The 23,908-nt window shown below is 38.2% G+C and overlaps 1 protein-coding gene across 1 annotated transcript in view; it reads right to left on the reverse strand.

Annotated features, from left to right (window-relative positions):
- Nucleotides 1-21,960, reverse strand: part of GC (GC vitamin D binding protein) — a 39,208-nt gene extending 17,248 nt beyond the window's left edge. Inside the window, exons 1-7 of the mRNA XM_036108819.2 lie at nucleotides 21,806-21,960; nucleotides 10,024-10,093; nucleotides 9,284-9,416; nucleotides 7,827-8,038; nucleotides 6,561-6,693; nucleotides 6,140-6,234; nucleotides 2,645-2,774 (exon numbers count right to left, since the gene is read on the reverse strand). Of these exons, the coding sequence (XP_035964712.1) occupies nucleotides 2,645-2,774; nucleotides 6,140-6,234; nucleotides 6,561-6,693; nucleotides 7,827-8,038; nucleotides 9,284-9,416; nucleotides 10,024-10,093; nucleotides 21,806-21,863 (831 nt within the window). The 5' untranslated portion in view covers nucleotides 21,864-21,960. The remainder of the gene's footprint in view (nucleotides 1-2,644; nucleotides 2,775-6,139; nucleotides 6,235-6,560; nucleotides 6,694-7,826; nucleotides 8,039-9,283; nucleotides 9,417-10,023; nucleotides 10,094-21,805) is intronic.
- Between the last annotated feature and the right edge of the window lie 1,948 nt (nucleotides 21,961-23,908).

Below are 23,908 nucleotides of genomic sequence, written 5' to 3' on the forward strand. Positions count from 1 at the left end.
CCAAAGAGGCAAAGGATCTGTACTCAGAAAACTATAAAATACTCATGAAAGAAATTGAGGAAGACTCAAAGAAATGGAAAAACGTTCCATGCTCATGGATTGGAAGAACAAATATTGTGAAGATGTCAATCCTACCTAGAGCAATCTACACATTCAATGCAATCCCCATCAAAATACCATCCACTTTCTTCAAAGAAATGGAACAAATAATCCTAAAATTTGTATGGAACCAGAAAAGACCCCGCATAGCCAGAGGAATGTTGAAAAAGAAAAGCAAAGCTGGCGGCATCACAATTCCGGACTTCCAGCTCTACTACAAAGCTGTCATCATCAAGACAGTATGGTACTGGCACAAAAACAGACACATAGATCAATGGAACAGAATAGAGAGCCCAGAAATGGACCCTCAACTCTATGGTCAACTAATCTTTGACAAAGCAGGAAAGAATGTCCAATGGAAAAAAGACAGTCTCTTCAACAAATGGTGTTGGGAAAATTGGACAGCCACATGCAGAAGAATGAAACTGGACCATTTCCTTACACCACACACAAAAATAGACTCCAAATGGTTGAAAGACCTCAATGTGAGACAGGAGTCCATCAAAATCCTAAAGGAGAACACAGGCAGCAACCTCTTCGACCTCAGCCGCAGCAACTTCTTCCTAGAAACATCGCCAAAGGCAAGGGAAGCAAGGGCAAAAATGAACTATTGGGACTTCATCAAGATAAAAAGCTTTTGCAAAGCAAAGGAAACAGTCAACAAAACCAAAAGACAACTGACAGAATGGGAGAAGATATTTGCAAATGACATATCAGATAAAGGGCTAGTATCCAAAATCTATAAAGAACTCATCAAACTCAACACCAAAAGAACAAAGAATCCAATCAAGAAATGGGCAGAAGACATGAACAGACATTTTTCCAAAGAAGACATCCAAATGGCCAACAGACACATGAAAAAGTGTTCAATATCGCTCGGCATCAGGGAAATCCAAATCAAAACCTCAATGAGATACCACCTCACACCAGTCAGAATGGCTAAAATTAACAAGTCAGGAAATGACAGATGTTGGCGGGGATGCGGAGAAAGGGGAACCCTCCTACACTGTTGGTGGGAATGCAAGCTGGTGCAGCCACTCTGGAAAACAGTATGGAGGTTCCTCAAAAAGTTGAAAATAGAGCTACCATACAATCCAGCAATTGCACTACTGGGTATTTACCCCAAAGATACAAAAGTAGGGACCCGAAAGGCTACGTGCACCCCGATGTTTATAGCAGCAATGTCCACAATAGCCAAACTGTGGAAAGAGCCAAGATGTCCATCAACAGATGAATGGATAAAGAAGAAGTGGTATATATATACAATGGAATATTATGCAGCCATCAAAAGGAATAAGATCTTGCCATTTGCAACGACGTGGATGGAACTGGAGGGTATTATGCTGAGCGAAATAAGTCAAACAGAGAAAGACATGTATCATATGACCTCACTGATATGAGGAATTCTTAATCTCAGGAAACAAACTGAGGGTTGCTGGAGTGGGGGGTGGGGTGGGAGGGATGGGGTGACTGGGTGATGGACACTGGGGAGGGTATGTGTTCTGGTAAGCGCTGTGAATTGTGCAAGACTGTTGAATCTCAGATCTGTACCTCTGAAACAAATAATGCAATATATGTTAAGAAAGAAAAAAAGAAGAAGAAGAATGTAGCAGGAGGGGAAGAATGAAGGGGGGGAAATCGGAGGGGGAGAAGAACCATGAGAGACGATGGACTCTGAAAAACAAACTGAGGGTTCTAGAGGGGAGGGGGTTGGGAGGATGGGTTAGCCTGGTGATGGGTATTGAGGAGGGCACGTTCTGCATGGAGCACTGGGTGTTATGCACAAACAATGAATCATGGAACACTATATCTAAAACTAATGATGTAATGTATGGGGATTAACATAACAATAAAAAAAATAAAAAAAAAATAAAAAAAGAAAAAGAAAAAAAAATAAAATTTATAGATCTCAAATTCATATCTGCTTAAAAGGATTATGTAAATGAAAAATGGTGGAAAAAAAAATCGATCCATTTATAACAGGTATAAACATGAGCAGTTCCCAATAATCTAATGGTTGCAATATTGTTCAATAGAACTTTGCGATGAAATGATCTCTATCTATACTGTCCAATGCTATTGAGCATTTGAAGTGTAGCTAGTGGGGCGCCTGGCTGGCTCAGTTGGTAGAGCGTGTGGCTCTTGACCTCAGGGTTGAGAGTTCCAGCCCCATGTTGGGTGTAGAGATTACCTAAATTTTAAAAAATTAAAAAAAATATGACTAGTGTTTCCAAGGAATTGAGTTTAAATATTAAGTTTTAGGAATTAAGTTAAAGAACTTGTTTAATTATAATTAAACTGCATTGGGCTGTGCAGGTAGAATAAGATCTCCGGAGTTAGATGATCTTGTCCTTGTGTGTGGACTTGGCCACTTCCTAGTTGTAAGACTTCAAATTATTCATCCTGGTTAATCTTGTTTTCTTATCTATAAAATGGGGTTAACAATACACTTAAATGTTACAAGGATTCATTGAGCTGAGGTAGGTAAAAAGCAACCTAGAGTGCCTGCCACTCAGTACACGGCCCATGATGAGGATTCTCTTACCTCCTTGGCCATGCAGTCCTCAGAGGTAGACTCACAGCACTTGGAGAGGATTGTGTTGATCTCTTCAGCTAGTGGCAAAACATCCTCCAGATTAGCAGCTGGCACTTTCTGGGCTAATTTTATGAGATGGCTAAACAGTTAAAAATGAATTGTTAGCTCAGCCACACTCTGTTTTCTTGGTTTCATTATGAATCTACACTCTGGAGGAATAATACCATAGTTTCAACTCTTTGTCCTCAATAGCTGCATGGAACAAATCTGCTATGTATGTGATGGGTCCCATGTGCTAGAACCACTATTCAAAATTCAGTCATCCCCAAGGAATCATTTTATGTTTTAATACTGATATGCAGCTTTTCTTCTTGCCAGGTCTACCTACTCAAAGCATGCCTTTAAAATGTTAGATCCAAAAGAACAATAAAGCACTAATATCCCTATTCATGGGGCCAATGTCATATATTTGTGGCCCCTCATTGTACTTTTAAAAATGGTTTATAAATTCATTTAGAAACTACAGATTAAAAAGAAAGAAGATCTATGGCCCTAGATCACAGAATTAATAAATGTTGATATTTTGGTTTATAACCCTGAAGCATTTTATAAGGTTTATCAAGTATTAAGTATTTCATCAGGGATTATACTCTATACTACTTATATATTTGCCTTTTTCACTTAATATATCAGGAATATTTTCTGTATTGAGTATTCTTTTTAAATTGTGGCAAAACGCATAACCTTAAGTTTGTCATCTTAACTATTAAAGTGTATAGTTCAGTAGTGTTAAATTTATTTACTGTAAGGGTCCTGGGATCGAGCCTCGCATCGGACTCCCTGCTCAGCAGGAAGCCTGCTTCTTCCTCTCCCACTCCCCCTGCTTGTGTTCCCTCTCTCGCTGTGTCTCTCTGTCAAATAAATAAAATCTTAAAAAAAAAAAGTAAATATCTGTAAATATAACAAATCTCTAGAATCTTTTCATCTTGCTAAACTGAAGCTGCGTACCCATTAAACACTGATCGCCTCCACCCCAGTCTTTTGACAGCTACCTTTTTACTTTTTTTTTTTTAAACTACTTTAGATACTACACAGAAGTGGAATCATACAGTATTTGTCCTCCTGTGACTGCTTATTTTGCTTAGCATAATGTCCTTAGCATTCATCTCTATTGTAGCATGTGACAGGATTTTTTTTTCAAGACTGCATAATATTCCATTCTATATATATACTACATTTGCTTTATTCATCTATTAATAGACATTTGGATTTCTTCTACCTCTTAGCTATTATGAATAATGCTGCAATGAACAAGGGTGTGCAAATCGCAAAAGTGGTACTGCTGAATCATAGGATTCCATTTTTAAATTTTTGGGGAATCTCCATACTGTTTTTCATAATGGCTGTACCATTTTCCATTCCCATTAATAGTGCACGAGAATTTCAATTTCTCCACATTCTTGCCAACAGTCATTTTTTGTTTTGGTAGTGGCCATCCTAATGGGTGTGAGGTGACATCTCTTTGTGGTTTTGGTTTGCATTTCTGTTATGATTCGTGATGGTGAACATCTTTTCATGTGCTTGTTGGCCTTTTATACATCTCTTGGATAATTGTTTAAACAACTCAATGAAACAGAATTGAATACTTTCTTACTGAGTTATGGAAGTTCCTTACATTCTGGATATCAAATCCTTGTTAGATATACTTGCAAATATTTTCTCATTCTGTAGGTTATCTTTTTACACACAGAAATTTAAGTTTGATGTAGCACCATTTGTCTATTTTTGCTTTTGTTGTCTATTCTTGGTCATTTGTAAGAAATCATCACCAAATCTAATGTTCTGAAGCTTTCCCTCTTGTTGTCTTCTAAGAGTTTTATAGTCTTAGGCCTTATGTTTAGGTTTAATCCATTTTGAATTTTAATGTATGTATAAGGTAAGAATTCGATTTCATTCTTTAGCACGTGGATATCCAATTTTCCCATCACCATTTGTTGAAAGACTGTCCTTTCCGCATTGTGTAGTCACAGCACCTTTGTTGAAATTTATTTGGCCAAATATGTAAGAGTGTATTTCTGAGCTCTCTGTTCCATTAGTCCATCTATTTTTTTTAATGCCAGTCCCATAGCATCTTGATTATTATTGCTATGTAGTATGTTTTGAAATCCTAAAGTGTGAGGCCTCCAACTTTGTTTTTCTTTTTCAAGATTGTTAGGGCTACATAGAGTCCCTTGACATTCTATATGAATTTTAGGATTTTTTTTCTATTGCTGCAAAAAATGCGATTGGGATATTGATAGTGATTGCACTAGATCTGTACCTTGCTTTGAATAGTATGAGCATTTTAATAATAATCTTCCATTCAATGAGCATGGAATGTCTTTCCATTTATTTGTATCTTCAGTTTCTTTTGCCACTATTTTATAGTTTTCATTAAATATCTTTTTACAATAGCATTATAGCAAACCATATAGCATTCTCATATGGATACACTATAACTGATAGAAGTAGTCTCCATTCTAGGGAAATTTAGGAAGACTCTAATTTTTTCATATTTAAAAAGAAATGATGCAGCAATATATTAGCTAAATCTTTGTTCACATTCAATGCTATTTCCCTGGGATAAATTCCCAGACACTAATGCAAGTATAAATTAATGATTAAGATAGATATATATTTTATAGGTGGTTTTGTATTATAAATCCTTATGTTCTATTTGCCAAATACACCATCTTAATGCAAAAGGAAAAGGAGAGGGAAGGTCTAGAGAATATGCCATTAAGTATTTGAGTATTTCTACTGGAGGATTATTTTTAAAGAACCTAAAGTAGTTTCTATTACCACTAGAGAACCTTAGGATCTGATGCCAGCACAAAATAGTTTTTTTTATTACCATTAGAGGAGAAAAACTTGTGGATCAGAGTAAAAAGAATTAGGGACTATAGATAGTGGAAAGATAAATCTGAGCAAAGTCTAGAAGTCTGAGATGTGTTAACATAGAAACTGTCAAAATTAAAATCTAGTGTTAACAGTAGCCACACAAAAATCAAGGTGAAGTTTACAAATAATTAGAATACATTCACAAAGCTTAAGAGATACACATTATATATAGCACAAAACTTCATAGAACAAATAATTCAAGAAGTCTCATCCCAAGGAAAAAAAAATAGGCAAAGGAAATAACAGGTGATGAACAAAAAAATGATTTTTTGTTTTTGTGTTTGTAATACATACTAACATGAATACTGAAGAAACAATTTCTAATGGTCTACCAGTTTTCCCATATGCATGTGGAAAAGGTTGATTAAGAGCAAATCTTATGTTTTACAAAATAGCCTATTTACTCAGATTTTACATAGAGAAGAACTAGACTATTTTTGTGAATTATAGGAACGTAAGACTATGGTGTATATATTCTATTACAAATATTTTCTTAGAGCATCCTAATATTATGGATAGTATAGAAGCAAACAACTAAACATATTGATGATGCTTAATCTTTACCTGAGCCTTGATTTCTCCTTCCCATAAGCAGCATATTGTGAACAGACTCTATTTGACATAGTGGTGAGAAGTGATAAATGTTTCATCTGGAGTCTCTAGGAGATAAATGAGAGAATCCTATTAGATGGTCAAGATCCATTGAAAGCAGTGTGCAGGAATGGCCAAAAAACAAACAAACAAAAAACCCCAAAAACCTCAAAACTATTTTTTTTTTTTACTATAAAACTGAATTCTGACCAAAAGAACTTATTGATATTCCTTTCCTAGAGGTGGTTATGTTTGTTTTTCCAATGAATGAAATGTAAAGGAGGCATTTTAGAAAGTTTTACTGATTATAGAATCTGAACTCCCATTATTTAAGTTGAATGGCATTAATAGAAGAAAAAAATAGAACATAAATACATAATAAAATGATACCTACCTCTGTCAAAAAGCATACTGTTGGGCTTGGTGAAGTACAGCAGGATCCTACCATAGAGAGATAACTCTTGGTATAACTGACTAAGAGCGATAGAGGGGCTTGTCCATAGTTAATGGAATATTCATACATAAATCTGTGGGGGGGAAAATAAGATTGGTCAAAACATTGGTGGGAAGCAGAATCTACTTTTTCATAGGCATTTGATAGACAGGATGCATTACATTAGTTTAGTTTTATTATATGAAAAGCACTAAGGATTTAAAGAATGGGTTACAATACTAGTCAATTTTAATCAGTATTCATTAATTTCTTAAATTTCCATGTGGATTACTTAAGAGGAAGGGCTATTTGTCTCTCTTTAGTTAATGTCTACAAGCTGCATGGCCCGTGGTAATTGCTTATTAATGTTGATTGAACAAATTAAAATGAGATACATTTAGCTTTCATGATCTATCCCAGTTTACTATTCGATAATTGCTATGTGTAGGCTTGCTTATTTGCTGAAATCTTTAATTTTTAGGAGCATAAGCCCTTAAGGGTCTATTGGATACTCTGAAATCTTGGGCAAAATCCTCTCTGAAAATTTTCAGGGATGGGAAAGCCAATGAGTTTTTATAAAATCATGACCTTAACTATAAACTTCTAAAGCCAATTTGAGTGACATTGCATTTGACTTTTGTATATGTATTTTGCCATGATCATAAACAGAATTGTATTGCTGTGCACATTTTAAATGCTTAATGTTCAGAAAAGTTTAAGGTTTTTTTATTCCTACATCTCTAGAAACAGTTGTGAACGTGACATGTTATACCACATAAGTGAACATGTAACTTTGACCATCTCATTGTCTAACATTCATGAGTAACCAGGTCATATATTCTTATATTAGCCTTGGAAGATCACAAAAACTAACAAAAATGGGGGAGAAATCTATCTGATAGAGTATGCAAGGATCCCTCGCATAAAGAGAATCCCAATAGCTGTCAAATATTTGAAAATGTCACATAGGAAATCCAAGTGATTCTGCTTTAGACAATAGAACTAAGTTTGGGAGTTTTTAGAAAGTTGACTTCATCTCTGTCTGAGAAAGGCATTTACAATAATTAGCACTGATGGAGATGAAAAGTCTTGGGTAGGAGTTAAGTTCTTATTGGAAATTATCCAGGTTTCTATAGAAGAGGTGTTTGTATAGAGGAGGGGGTTAGATTCGACACACTTCTGGTATTTTTATGCCCTGAAGTTTTACTTAGGATGAAAGCAGCTTACTGCTCAGCAAAGTCTTTGGGATCTTTCCTGAATGCCTCACAGATTTCATCATTTGTTGGCTCTGTGTAGGTAGGAAATTCTTGTGGCTGGTGCCTCAGGGCAGCCATACAGAGTTTCTGTTCAAGGCCCTCTCTGGTACAGCACTCAGCAGTTCCTGGGTGTACTGGGAATGGAGAGTCCTTTTCACAGGACCTAGCAGACAATGCTGAGGTCTAGAATGAGAGAAGAGAAACAGTCAGCTCCTAAATGGAAGTCTCCAGGCTCTTAGTTCTCCATTCAATATGACCATCTTAGTCTTAAGTTTAAAAATTCTCATTAGTAACAAACCATCCATGACAAAAGGTTCAACCTATTTTCCATCAGACTCTCAGAACTTAGGAATTCTTAGGAACTCCTTTTTATCCTTATCTCTTTTTTCAGTGAATTCCTTTTCCATTTCTTTCCCTGAAAAATCTCCTGTTTTTTTCTTTTTTTTTTTTAAATTACCTCCTTTCAAAAAAGTTTGAAAAGAGTCAACACGTTTTTAAAAATGCTTTGAATAGGAGAAAGAAGGTGTTTAAAAAAAAAAAAAGGGGGGCAGTGCCATTTCTATTTTGTTATGATCTGTCTCTACAAACCTGGAGCTTATCTCTGGTCAAGGGATCACTTAGCAAATACATGAAATAAAATGTAAATAAAATAATGTGTTAGTGATCATGGTTGGTAGTTTATTTTAAGGTGGTGCAGAAGGTCAGGTTTTAAATGATGGATATTTGCGGAGTTGGTGGTAGGAGAAAAGGATTAAAATTCTTAGAAGTTACATAAGGGCCAGATGAAGCAATTAATGGGTAAGAATAATCATTGTGTAGGATATATTCTAATCAGATCTTTGGAGCATGGTTTCTGCAGGCTTGAGCAAGCAGATATTTGTAGAGGCCTTTATCAAGATGCATCTAAATGTCCTTTGCGTGAGGCCTGATGACTGCATTAGTAAATTGCTAGAAACACCTGTGGTTTCACTTTTTTCAGCTCCTGTCTACATTTTGAACCCTGTCACTTCGGCATTTTAACTTCTGCATATATACTTGAAGGGAGAACCTGGTATATGGTTATAGGGCAACTTTTGAACCCCTAAATAATTTGAGGCAAACACTAAATTATTCTGGGGCAGTTGGTACCAGTCTTAACATGATAAATGTATGTGCATGAGTAGGCTTTTAAGAGACAGAATATATTACAAGAGGTTCATGAATTAATATATGTCCCAGTTTTCTCATTTGAACCTTGTAAGACTGCTGGGCAAAACTGATTCATTATACTAGAATAAGTCTGGGCTCTGCGGGTAACAGGCTTTATATGTCTCCCAAACTTGGAGTAGGTGGAGTTGCTGTCTAAGATTTCTCCAAGATATGGCATAAAAGCCTCTCCTGGCTTCTTTCTCTGGGCCACTGTGGACATGGCCAGCCACGTGAACCTGCCCTGCGGTCATAGCAGTCAGGGTCGGCTCCTTCAGCACAGCAGGCTTCTGTCAAGGAGACCACTTCATTCACAAGGTGACGGATCTGTTCAAATGTGCCACTGGGAAACTTTCTGCTGTATAAGACCATTGATCTGAGGGGGGAAAAAGCAAGTCAATATATAGAGAGAATTTTTAAAAATTTTCAAAAAATTTCACATTTGTACAAATTAAAACATGAAATTTGTTCAGTCTTTAACAAGCATATTGCACACCTTGATTAGTGAAAAGAACAGGAGGTTGACTTTTAAAAACATAGTTTGTGTTCTAGGCAAACTTCTCTTGTAAAATGGAAGTTGGGTTTGGGGTTTTATCTGAGCAGCCTCCTGTTCTTCTCTCAAGCCTCCCCAGTAGGACCCGTTCTGTATCCTGTTGTCTTTGTTTGCCTCGGTCCTTCTGTGTACTCTTTGCATTCGAATTTACCTTAGAAAACTGTGCTTGTTCTCCTAACTCTATTAATAAACTTACTGCTAACAAATTCTTAGACCCTAGTAACAATAATTTAACTGGTCTAGTAACAATAATTCAACCGGAATCTTTGGATGTCCTCCACTGGCCTGATGTCCATGCCCACATTGACCTTGGGTTCTATCCTTTTAAAATGTGCAGAGAGTGGTTCAGCATGCTGAATTGAAGTTCCCTCAGATGTGATTTCATTCAAGGTCCAGTAACTAAGAGCTTGAGCGAATACCTCATACTTACAAGGATGTGAAGTCCTCTTTTCCCAGACTGGCAAGTTCCTTGCAAACTTTATCCTTCTCATAATCTCGGCCTAGGAACCAGAAATAGAAGAATCTATATCTTTTCCTTTTTAATGACTGCTACATTATATGTATGTGTCTTCTACAGGATTCATTTAAGGTGAAAGTAGCATTTTTCTCTATATACAATTTCATTTTTGCTTGCCTTTCTAGCTGTTTTCTTACAGATGAACTTTATGGCCTGCTATAAATTGTGATGGACAGCAGAACAAATGCACTAATGCTGAAAGTAGAAAAGTCAAATGATGTCAGAACCATTGACATGGTAATCCTTCTCATGGGCCCCTTCTTTACAGTAACGCTAAGATGGAACTCTTTATCCTTCCCTTCTTTGTCTCTATGTCACCAAAGGCATTGAAAGAAACAACAAAAAAATAAATGGAGAGTATGTCTACATATATACATAGTGGAGAGCTAGCCCCACCTAATGCAGGACTTTAAAGGAGGTATGTGAGCTGGTGTTGCCACCGTAACCCCATTACCCACCTCCAAATTCTATCCAGGAATGCTAGGAATTCAGCTCAGGGGGGAAAAGTGGAAATTTGACCGCTTTCTCAAAAAATAACTTGCCTGTGTGGTGGGTTTGGAGGAATGGGTGGAGAGCACTTACTCTCATTTCAAGCATAGGGAAAGGCTTAAAGGAAAACACTCAGACCTAGATAGGGGACTCCTGGAGTTTGGGGTATGATGACAGGTGTCTGATTCAGACTAGAGAATGCTAGAGGGAGGGAGGGGCTGGCGAAGTGGCCTGGGGCAACAAAGGAGAAAGCTTTGAGTGGGAGCTGTATTGTGACCTGTGGACCTGATGAAGATCAAGCAGGAGAGCAAGCCCGCCTGGACTTGTCTTAATTTTGGGGTGGAGCTAGGCTATCTAGAGGGCAGTGGGCTGCCAACAGTGGATATCTCCATGGAAAGGTGACAACTTGAAAAGTCTGAAGGTACTGGCTGGATGTAAGAGATCCCAGAAATGATGGTAAAGAGCTCCCTAAAGAACCCATAAAGGAAAAATATCAACTTGGAATACCTCCCATAAGCAGTGGAAACACTATCTCAGAAAACTATCTGTTGAATTAATGTTCCTGCTGCTTACCTCTCCTGCTAGCTTCTCCCTTCCCTATGTTAAAACTGGAAAAGGTAAAAACCATCTAGAGAGGGGTACCTGGGTGGCTCATTCAGTTAAGCGTCTGCCTTTGGCTTGGGTCATGGTCCCAGCATCCTGGGATCGAGCCCCACATGCATTGGGCTCCGTGCTCAGGACGGAGCCTGTTTCTCCCTCTTCCTCTGTCTGCCTACTTGTGATCTCTGTCAAATAAATAAATAAAATCTTAAAAAAAAAAAAAAAGCCTAGAGAATAGGAGGAAGGCGGAGAGAAGAAAAGTGTACAGGTCCTTTGTTGCCGCCATAGGCAACAGGACTAACACAGGCCTGATCTGGGGGGGGGGGGGGGGGGTAGCTTCAACTTCAAAAGAACTTACAAATGTTTGACTATTCAACAAACCAGACATTCCCATGACTGTTAGGAGGTAGTCCTTTTGAGGTTCAAAAGGACCAGAGAGGACCTCTTTAAGTGAACAGAAAAATCATCGAACCTACTCTTAGGTCCGTCCAAATGGTTGGGAAGAGGTAGTTCCCACAGGAGGAGAGGAGTTCTCTACTGCTGAAGACCCACCTGTTCACCATACCTACTACATAATACAATAGGGTGGATGTGGGGAAGTAGTCCATGCGGTTATTTCCTGATGCATCATTTATGCAAGTAAGTCTAGGAAACATTCCAACATTTCATGATACAGCTTTTGGGGGGAAAAATGTAAGAAGAATATAAATGGCCCAGTTTCTAAGTGTGTTAAAGTTTAGTAAGTTTTTTTTTCCTGGATTTTAAATATTGAGCAACCCATCTCAGGTGATACAATGGCAACTTCTGTCATGACTTTGACCCTCCTACATGGCCTTGCCTCTCGCAGTTACAGCTTTGAAAGCAGGAACATAAGGAAGCCAGGGTTGAAAGCGGTCTCTGATGGTTTGGAGAGCAGGTGGTGTCGCTTGGATACAAGCGGGGAGAAATTTTTTTTACTTTTGTTTTGTTTTTATTTTTCTTTTGAGAAGGTTCTCTTGAGGATGTGTTAGACTTAATGGCAAAAACCTGTAGAGGAAGCTGTTGCCCCTCTGTCTTTCAGGTGGACTGCTCAAAGTATATCACTGCGGTGGGGGGAGTCAGAATTGAGGGACAAAGACATTCCTAAGCAGCACTTTGTTTAAGCCCCTTATTACAAATTCCATCAAAATCCTAAAGGGTGTGAAAGAAACTACATGTTCAGATCTCATGTTATCTTGGAAATCAGGACAAGACCATAGGATTGATAAAGTTAACAATGGAGTATAAAAAGCTACTTGCAGTGAACCTGTTAGAGCTGAGGACCTTCACATCTAGTACATCTTCTGAAATGTATTGACTAGTTTACAAGGTCGGATATTGTCACAGTTTCAAAAGATCAAATAGTACCAAAAACTTCCATTAATCATTAATGGTATTCAATGAGACCAGTGATTAGGGCATGGGGGAAAGAATTTAGGGGAGAGCTGTCCTCCTATAGTGAAGAATGTGCCATTAGGATGTCCATAGAGTTGTTGTTTTATGTTGTTCCTAAGGTAGAGCTAGGAAAAAGAGCTGGGGGTTAGATTTTAGTTCAATGTGCGAGAATTTTATTATAGCCATGACTAATAAATGAACTGCTTTTTGAAAAGGTGAATTTGTTTTGCCCTGGAAATAATCAAGTAGAATTTAACCATAATTATTAAAGATTCCTGAATTTAGTACAAGATTGTATCCTCGTGATCTCTAAGATCACATCCGAAGGTTTACAAAATAATTCCTTTTAGAAATAGTAAGAAATTATATGGACCCCCCCCCAAAGTTTATGGTGTTTTAAACCACAAAAAATAGTTCTCCAATAAGAACTTTTCTCTTTTTAATGCAGAGGAGCTAACTGTTTAGTAAACTTTCCCTATAGAAAGAGAGGTCATTTTGTTACTGTGATTGCAAACACTCAGTAACATGAACAGTGAGAGCCTGTCTTCAAATGGGGCACCTCCGATGAACGTTTAAGGAAATATTTTGTTTCTAGCCTTTCAGATTCAGATTTCCCACTTCACAAAGAAGTTTCAGTGTGTTATGGGAATGGGAGTACATGTGAATGTAGTATAAGTAGATGCCACAGATTATCCTCTGTTCAATAGCTTTAATTCAATCAACTGGTGTTTGCACCAAAATGCATTAGAATCCACAGGTGTTAGGTACTGCTTTAGTTAGAATGCAAAATAACAGCAAAGTGGGGAAACTCGATCACCTAATGACTTAAAGTGCTTTGGGAATAATTCTTGCTGAAAATTCAGCCTTGGGCTTGACAGAAGCAAGGAAGGAAGTTCAAAAGAGAGTCATTGAGAAAGTTTAGAATTAAAATATAAGGGTAAAATATTTCTCTTAAAGAAATAACCTGTAGAGGAAGCTGTTGTACTATGTATCTTTCAGGTAGAATACTGAAAATGTTTCTGATTAAAAAATTTTTTTCACTTATTTATCTACAGAGATCTATAGCTTCTAAGCCTAAGCAAATATGTTAATAATTTTCTCATGGTCCAAAGAGCAAATACTGAAGTTAATTTGCAATGTGATTATTACAAATTGATTCCTTATTCCATGGAGTACTGCTAAATGTTTTCATACTGGTGGAACTCCCTTTGATTCATATAATTAAATCCTATCTAGAATGAATTGTAAATGACATAGTCTGTTCTTTAATGTTCCATGTGGTTATAAAGAAGGCAATCTGAACTTTGATATGGTCCCAGTAAATATTGGCATAATCTCAGTGACCCTGGTGAAATCATTTTCACATCAAGTGACCCCTTGGCACTAAATGTTTACAAATTTCATTAACAGTTTTGCTTTTTGCAATAGCCTGTCTCATTTCTCTCTGTATTGTGAAATATTCTGGTAAATCGCATCTAATTCTAGACTTTTGAAAACTTGATTTATTTTCGGGAAATTTTTATTGTTTCATGTACCTCTCAACATAGCTAACAATATTCATACATGCAACAGATATGTTTTGAAGACCTGTACTGGGTATTGGGTTCAGTATTGAATATACAATGGAGAGCAAAATAGACCTATTTCTGCCCTCATGGAACTTTCAATCTAGTGGGGATAGACAATCAGCTACTACCATCTTGGTACAAACGTCGCTAAAAAGTGTATTTTGAACGCTTTAACCACAGTTAGAATATTCCTCTGAAACCATTTTGGTCTTTTATAAAAGTTGTTTGTATACCAGGAATGATTGCTGTACTCTAAATAACATTGAATTGAAAAATGCTTATACAAAATGCTAGAAACTACATTACGTTGCTATTTTCCTATTGTGTTCTGGAGAATCATGGGCTTTCAGAGCTCTGTTGGGCATTCTGTATTTCTGTAATTTCATTCCTTTGGCATTTTCATTTCTATTATACACTGATAGACTAATTTGTCAGAAAAGGCCAGGGTATTTGGTGTGTGTGTGTGTTTAAAAATATAGTTTGTAGTGTTTATTCTGACTAGTCAGGTTAGATGTTGATTGCAGGGTAGTGGTTTTACTTGAGAAATTGAACATTGCTGGACTGATTTAGGAAGCTGCCCTAATTATTGGAGCTAAAGAAAACTACTGATTTATTACTGGAAACACTGTCAATGAAGTGGCAAATTAATACTTTATTTCATTTTTCAGCTTTTTTGGTTCTCCTATCTATTGACATTTTACATCATAAAGCATTGATCTGGTTTTTCATATTGATAATGATTGCAGGTAGGTGTGCAGTTTTCTGGGTTTGAGTCCATAGAAAGAAATTCAATCCTTTTAATACTAAACCTAGAACTCTACATGACATCTATATATTAAACCATCTAGAGGAAATTAAATGTACCTCTTAGGATACCATCAGAGGAACAAATCTTCATTTTAGACTTTGAACATTAAAAAAGCAGTAGGATATACAGGGTCAGTGAGTCAGTTGCCCAAAACCTAAAATTGCAATAGAGAATGACTTCATAGACTCATTCAAATTTAATATCCTTGGGTCCACTGTGGGCGGTTGCCTATATAGATGCTACACCCACCAAAGTCTCAAAGGAGGCATTCTTCCTTCATGCATCTCATTCCACCTCCCCTTCCCTTCACAGGTTGGGCATCTTGTTATCTACAAATGCTTTTGCAGGGGTGAAGATTAGGGAGCAAGTTTCTTTCTGCCATCTTTGGGATGCATGAGAGTGCTACCTTTAACAACCTGATTTAGAAATTTAGAATGCATTGCAGGGCTTAGTTTTTAAGCAATATAAGAATGAAAAGGTACCATGCAAGAAACTCTGAAGCCACCAATACTTAAGGAACTGACGTCTCATAGAGCTAAGCATATAACACCAATAGTGCTCATTGCCATAGAGGAGATTGAAACAAAGCATTACAAAACCTCAGAATGAAGAGGGCTTTTAGAAAGTCTCCTGAAAGAAACTATTACTTGAAGTGGATCATGAATAATGGGCAGGATTTTAACAGGAGTAAATGAATTGGAAGAAGTATTTTAAGTGGAGAGAACAACTTGGAGAGATCTGAAGTTAAAACACAAGTCCTACCTGAAAAAAAAAAAAAAAAAAAAGTCCTATAAGGAAATGGAAAGGTGGACTTTAACACATGCTTTAAAGCCAAAGTTTTACTTTTTAGGTAATGGGGTATCCATTGAAATATATTCCTGTAGGGGAATTCAAGGAAAAATAATCTTGAATTTAAGATAGTCAGTGGTACCCTTTCATGAGGCTGTTCTATGAAATGTTAATCTAAGTAAAAATGCTTAGCACCTCTCCTGCCTAATGTGATGAACACCCTGTATTAGGAACTTTTTATAGCAAAATCCAATGATGATATATATTATCAGATATTCTGTAATCTTCTGATGTGGATGTCCTGGGATTTGTTCCAGTCCTTCTTGCAGGTGGTAGGTTAAATTACTTTCTAGTAAGAATACAGAAGAGAAGGTAAAAATAGAAAACTCCCAGAGAGCAGGGAAATGAGTTAACATGCACCCCAGTCATCTCCTGGCCAGCTTTCACTGGATCTGGCAAATAAAAGGGTAGCCTGTCAACACTGAGATGCCTTGGCTCAGTGCTCTTTTTCTCTGAGAAGTTTCAACTTGTCACAGGATCCAGAAACCTACTGTACTAGACTTCTATTGCTACTGTGACCAATTACCACAAATTTAGTGGTTTAATCAATACCATCTAGCTTCAAGTTTACTAGCTTATAGTTCTGACAGGCGTCTCATTGGGCTAAAGTCAAAGTGTCAGTAGGACTGTGTTCTTCCTGGAGGCTTAAGGAGATCATCTGTTTCCTTGCCTCTTCCAGCTTCTAGAGGTGGCCTACATTTCTTGGGCCCAGGCCCTCTTCTCTATCTTCAAAGCCAGCAATTTTGCACCTCTTTTTTCCTTAGTCACACCTTCCTCTGACTGTGTTCTGATTCTCTTCCACCTTAAAGCACCTTGTGATTACACTGACCCCACCCAGATAATCTGGCATTATTTTTCTGTTTGAAAGACCACTGATTCCTTTTTTCATCTGCAACCTTAATTCCCTTTTGCAATGTAACCTACCCTATTCACAGGTTCTAGGCCTTAGGATGTAGACCATTTTGGAGGGCCCTTATTCTGCTTACCATATATTCCTATTTAAGCCTCAAGTCACCATCAGGTGGCTCTAAACAGAGACCAGAATTGGGTGGATTTGTATCAGACAGTCTGAACCCTGGAATCCTACCAGTCAGTTGTACATGCTCAAGCTCATCAGTTCATTAATCTCTCAAGAGTGATCCTGACTTTGATGTAGTTCATCTTTTGGATTCCAGTTACCAGATTATCAGGTTTGGTATTGTATCTTAATATGAATTGATTGGGGAAGAGATAGGGTTTGATTAGGAAGCCATTGCAATAGTCAGGTGAAGGGGAACAGGATCTGGACAAAGACAGTATGTGGAAATGTAGTGGATATGAGAGGTAGTGTTCACCAGGCCTTGAGCTAGATACATGTAGGAGGGTAAAGGAGAGAAGAAAAAGGGAATACCGAGGAGCTTTCTATAGTAGAAGGTTCTGTATAAGGCTGATGTATTTCGGAGCTGAAAATGGTAGAATGTGGAAATGATTAAATATAGACAGCAAAAATGGATACAATAAAATCCAGGAAGTCTCTACAGGATGGGACATAAATGATTCCAAGGTACTGGGAAAATAGGGAAATTAGAAGACAGAGCTGGATCCATGGAGTACAGATGAACTAGAGTTTGGATCAGTTACAGATGATCATAGTAGGCAGCATGAATTTTACTTAATTCCCCCTAAACTGGAGCTAGTGAACTGGTGTTCTCTCTTATTCTTATATTAGTGAAAGATTGTTCAGATATCTGTCCCATGAGAGGCAGCCAAGCCATGATTGTGAGCATTGTCTTTGTAAACCTAACTAATCGCTCTAAAATTCTGATTCTGCCACTTACTAGCTTGGTTTCCTTAGATAAGCCACTGACTCCTCCCTCCTACAGATTCTCACTTTTTAAAGTGGGAATGATAATGCTGAGTTGATCAGGGTGTTATAATGATGAAATAGATCTATTCAAAAGATCTTGAACATGCTGGGACATTGTGAATATTGTCTATTTTATTCAGTGCATAGACTCTAAGACCAATGTTTCACAGTGGATAATTTATAAATCTTATTTTTAGAATTAGAGTTTACTACTTTCAGGATGTCTATTAGGTATTCTAATTGAAACTCAATTTTCCTTAAATACTCAAAACTACCTTTTGAGATCGGTACTCTAACAATCCTAATTTTGTGATTTTGCACAAAACCTCTGTTGAACACATACTACCTGGCAGGTGGTATTCTAAAACTGGGAATTAAGGAACAGAAATAAACTCCTTGATCTCATGGAGCTTAGGGTCTACATTTTGTATTTGTTATAATAAACAGATGAACAGCTGGTGATCAGGTAAGGTGATGGGTACCAAAAAGAAAAATATAAAGCAGGGTAAGGGGATAGAGAAAAATGAAGTGGTCAGTGCTATTTGAGATAGGTTGGTCAGGGAAGCCTCTTCTGTACATGAACTTGGAGCAGACACATGAAAGAGGTGAGGAAGGGAGCCATGTAGATATCGGGGGGGTCAGTGTTCTAAGAGGAGGGGGGAGCTAGTGCAAGCCCCTTAGGTGCAGAGCACGTAGTGTGTGGGAGAGTGTAGAGGTCTGTGGCCGATGCAGAGTGAAGGGGAAAACAGAGCAGGGTAGCTGTGGGCAGAACAAAGAGGTTAAGTGGCCACAGGTACCCAGGGAGACGGGTAATCAATGCCTCTTAAGGAGTCTTCATCTCTTCCTGATAGAGTGATCTCCTGGCCTTCAAAAGCGTGCACACCTGCCCCTCTACTATACACATGGTGGTGAGGGCGTACCTGGCGTTATACCTGACAACAGTGGAGCGTCACGTCGCTATTGATTTCCAGGGAGCTTAACATTGCCTTTGATGACAAAAGTTCGTTATCTCTCTGATTTCAGCTCCTCCTCCTCCCCCTTCCTGGCTAAGCCTCTTTTGGGCTTCGACTCTGGCTGCTTTTCGAACTTGAATCAGGCCAGGCTTGTACTTCCACACCTCCATCCCTTCAGCTTGAAACACACTTCTAGATCTTTGCATGGCTGTCTTTTCATCATGTAGATCTCCTATCCTAGGTCACCCCCTCAATAACCATTATATAGGTTTTGCAGAGAGGATATAAAGACTTCTCTGAGAAAATAGAGAAGATTACCTACTTATCATGCTTTCTGTACAGCTATGTCCCTGAATCAAACTTAGGACAACTTGTTTTTAGTATGGCTGCTGACGAAGGGGCAACTTGTAGAAAAGAGAAACAGTGATTCAGTGGTGAGTGGGGAGGTTGGGATAGCCCATATTGTCTGGCAGGCGAGTGGGAGAAGGAAAAATGCAGCTTACCCACCAACCCAAAGGACTTACTTTCTTCTTACTATTTGATATCCCATCTAGTAACAATACATATGCTGAGAATGAGCTGCTTAAAGCAAAGAAGAAAATGTTCATAATAAATACCTGTTATGGCCAACAGCTCATATAAAATGCAGGTTTGTTTCCTGTAGGATTATTTCCTTAGCAATCCTGTAGCTGTGTCAGCAGCCTTCCTGCTGCTTCATTGGGAACAGGGAAAGGTGCATTTTAGATTTCAGTCCTGAGGAAAGAAGCTGAGTGGAGAGGCAGCTGGCACGCACAGACTGCTTGCCTCTCATGGGGTAGCTAAAGTGGATATTTTCTTATGACTCCATCCAGATTTGGCATATTTGGCAAGGGCCTTCTCTCCCAAGATGTACCCACGGTCTTGTGAACTGAGTCTCCGGTGCATTTGATAGGGGAGGCCTGGCCTAACTAGAGCTGATCTTCACGGTGAGCTGTAGCAGTCCATCTTAAACCTGACGATTCCCAAAGAACACTTCCTTTCCCAAAGGCACTTTAGGAATGAGCCCATGTGTTTGGGAAACTGGGTTAAATAAGATTTCTTTCTTATATGATTTCTCAGAATCTTTAGGATAACAAAGACCTTGATTGTAAACTGACCAAGAAGGACTAATGTATGGCTTATTTCTTAAATGTGTTTGGCCATAGAGACTTTCTTCCAAGAGGAGTCTTGAATGAAATACTTTCAAAAAGGTGTTCTAGATACATGCTGTGGATTGTTGGTCCACTTTCTGGAACTATAAAAGGCAGAGAGAATTGGATCCCAAACCCATCCCCTACCACCCAAGCCTCCTCTCAATTCCTTTAATCTGTACTTTGTAACTTTCTTCCAGGAGACCGTACACCTAGCTTCCAGGTAAATCATTGGCTTGGTCATTTGGGTCATGCTCATGTATTGTAGAATAGAGGACTGATGTGTCAGGACTACTGTTCCCAAATATTGGACATGTATCACTTACAAATGTATTTTATGTCTCGGGATATCATCTACCTGTGGCACCTAAGTAATCTGACTGAAGTTGATTGTGAAGTTCAGACCTTTAAGGAAGGTGAATTGTAGTTTTTAGCATCCATTTCATTAGAGCATGAGACAGAACTGAATGATGTCAAAACAGAGGGTGCAGAATACTGTTTTCCAGAGGACATTTGTAATCCTTTGTGGTGAATCTAATATATACTTACTGAGTCAGCAGTTCAAAATGACTCATGCCCCAAGCTATGGTGTCCGCACATAATCCCAGGACCTAGTCACTCCGAGATCCTCTGTGTTTTGAAGATCTTGATCTGAACGTATTTCAGTAGGATTTTTCAGGTTCAGATCTGCCCCAGGGAAGCCTTGGGCAAAGGAGTAAGCTGTCAGGGTTTCTTGGGATTTGGCCTATTCAGAGGTCTTGTAAAGGACACCATTTATTTATATCTCAGACTTAGTAGTCTAACATAAGGACCCATAGCTTCCTTAAGAATCTGTAAGTGAGTAACTTAAAATTTAAAGTAACTTCAATGACCAAAGATGAAGGAAAAGTGAATGTAAAAAGAGCGATAAGGTTACTCATGTCACAGTAACTGACAATTTCTGGGATACACATCTTCTACTGGTTAGATAGGTTACCGATATGAATATTACCCTGCGATATGGGCGAGGCTGTTCACTGAGAGCACTAGATGGAAGTTTTAATTTGCCAAAGCAAGACAAATGCAGATTTCCTTATAAGCATTAAAGAATCAGCCAGAAAAGTTAATTGGAACAGATTATGAATTTTGCAACTTGGGAACTTCTCATGAAGTTGTATGCTTCACATATTTTAGCTTGTATCATTTAAAAAGGTTTTTAAACATTGCTCAGAGATAAAGACATCATTTGAAGAATATTAATGAAAAATATAGCTTAATTATTGAATCATGTTTCATATCTATTAAATTCTTTCATGTAGGATCTTTTAGAAACTATAATGCATTTTCAAATATTACACATACACAGAATTCCTTGAAGAGGATCAAAGATCTTAGCTGACTTCATGCATCATTGATATGGTATATTATGCTCTCAAAAACAATAAATCTTTGAAGTCTGGGGGGAAAAAATACTCTGTGATGGACTACAGCTTCCATTTGCATTATATATATATATATATTTTAAGATTTTTTAAAAAATTTATTTGACACAGACAGAGAGGGAACACAAGCAGGGCGAGTGGGAGAGGGAGAAGAGGGCATCCTGCGGAGAAGGGAGCCCGACAGGGGACCGATCACAGGACCCTGGGATCATGACCTGAGCTGAAAGCAGACACCCAACCACTGAGCCACCCAAGTGCCCCTCATTTGTGTTATCTTTTAACAATGAAAAAATTTCTAATTTCAAGCAATTCTCTCCAGATCTTGGTTTTCAAAAAAGCAGGGAGGGATAATTGAAAAATTATGATTTTTCTTTTATGAGGTTCTTGATTTCTTGCCCATTCCAATTCAATGTTATATGCCCCATTTGAGCTCAGATTGGTGCCTCTTTGATTCTACCCTTACTCCTCAACATGTTTACCAACTCTGTTCTTCACCTGTTGTAGAACTTTTAAAAACGGTAATGGAAAATCAAACTAGTAAGAGTTCTTATAAGTGATGGCACCACTGGAAGGTCTTACCTCTTTCTAGAGCACGCACAAATGCTACAGCAAGCAGAAGAACCAGGATCACCTTCATTTTTCTGCCAGCAAGTTCTGCAACACCCCGTCTCCTGTACGTGACCCAGTACAAAGTAGCAGCCCAAAGTAACCAATTTCTTTTTACTAAGATTCCTGACTGTGAACTAATCAATTATTAATCTCTACACAGAAGCAAGGGCAGTCATCCTTGGCCCACAAGAGGTAAAATAATATCAATCAAGGCAAATAGACACTCTGGGGAAAATGTAGGACATTTTAATCATTAACTTTGTCAAACTGCCAAAGAGTCAGGGAATACATAGAATTATTTTTTCCCACTGCTGCTTTTTTCTAAAATTAATGTATTAATTGGCACATATCCCTCCCCCCCAACACTTATAGGGTTATGTGTTTTTGACCTTCCCTACCCTTCTCATATATAAATGGAAACCTGGAGGTTTCTCTCTATTGGTCCGCTTTTCTTTCTTCAAATTTACTACAAATAAGGATTACCTTAAAATACTGAAGACTAGATATTTTTAAGTCCTAAGGCACAATTTATCACAGTTGCCTAGTTCCATAATCTTAATGTTCTAAAATTTTATTGAAGATGGTGGGATAGTACTTTATGTGCTATATTACACTTCTTGAAGCACTGACATATTTTAATACATATTTTTAAAGATATTTATTTGAGTGAAACAGAGTGAGCATGAGAGGGGGGAAGGGCAGAGGGAGAGGGAGAAGCAGACTCTCCACTGAGTGAGGAGCCCAATGCGGGACTTGATTCCAGGACCGAGATCATGACCTGAGCTGAAGTCAGACACTGAACTGACTGAGCCACCCAGGCACCCTTATTTTAATACATATTAAAAATAGCCCTTAAAATAAAACATTGAACCCAGTTCCAAACATTGAAACCCCCCCTCAACCCCTCGGATAGAATACATAGTCAAAAATTCCAGGGGCACCTGGGTGGCTCAGTCGTTAAGCGTCTGCCTTCGGCTCAGGTCATAATTCCAGGGTCCTGGGATCGAGCCCCGCATCTGGCTCCCTGCTCCGCGGAAAGCCTCTTCTCCCTCTCCCACTCCCCCTGCTTGTATTCCCTCTCTTGCTGTGTCTCTCTCTGTCAAATAAATAAATAAAATCTTTAAAAAAAAAAAATTCCATTAAAGTCACCATTTTAGTGTTCATATTTTAGCTAAGTTTTAATTTAAGAAAAATGTCCTTAAACCAGTAGAGATGTTTTGTCTTGTGATATTTCCTTTGCACTCATACACTTCCAACAGCAAGTGACAAGCTCGGCCTCTACTGTTTTTTCACCCAGCATGGTTCTGTTGATGATTTCTTGGTTTAAGGCCCAGTTCTAATGTGATTAGAAAATGTTACTGGGATTTACTGAGAAAGATGAGAAGAATAAATTAATGTTAAACTGGAAGACCGTACAAGTCTATCAAGGAACCTCACAAGTAAGTGATATCAAATACCACAGGATATTAAATGACAAAAATAATATGGAAATTGAGCTTTATATGGAACCCATATGTAGCAGCTGAATGCAATGTGTACTTGAATCTACCATTAAAACAAGCATTGTCCCAAACCTGGAAAAAAAAAATAGCCCTTGAAGTGAGGCAAATAACTAGGATGGTGGTGGTAAATGACTTACTCCAAATCACAAAAGCTAGTTGCAAATCTTGGACTCCCTAGAGCTCATTTAAAGTTCTTTCCATGTGGGTGCCTGGATGGCTCAGTTGGTTGTGTCTGCCTTAGGCTCAGGTCATGATCTCAGGGTCTTGGGATTGAGCCTGGCATCAGGAAGGGGGGTGGGGTCAGGTCCCTGCTCAGCGGGGAGTCTGCTTCTCCCTCTTCCTCTGCCCTTCCCTTTGGCTTGTGTTTTTTCTCTCTCTCTCTCTCTGTCTCTCAAATCTTTTAAAAAAATTTCTATGAATTCTATAAAATTAGTGTATTTTGGGATAGTATAACTTGAGAGCTCACAGTGGCCTTGTGGAATGCAGAAGAGGGAGTATTTTACAGAAGAGGGGACCAAGTCCCAGATAGGTTCTGTAACTTGGCCAGAGAGGCACAGTTATTCATCCCATC

This window comes from Halichoerus grypus, chromosome 3 (assembly GCF_964656455.1).
Source record: "Halichoerus grypus chromosome 3, mHalGry1.hap1.1, whole genome shotgun sequence".
Taxonomy (NCBI): domain Eukaryota; kingdom Metazoa; phylum Chordata; class Mammalia; order Carnivora; family Phocidae; genus Halichoerus; species Halichoerus grypus.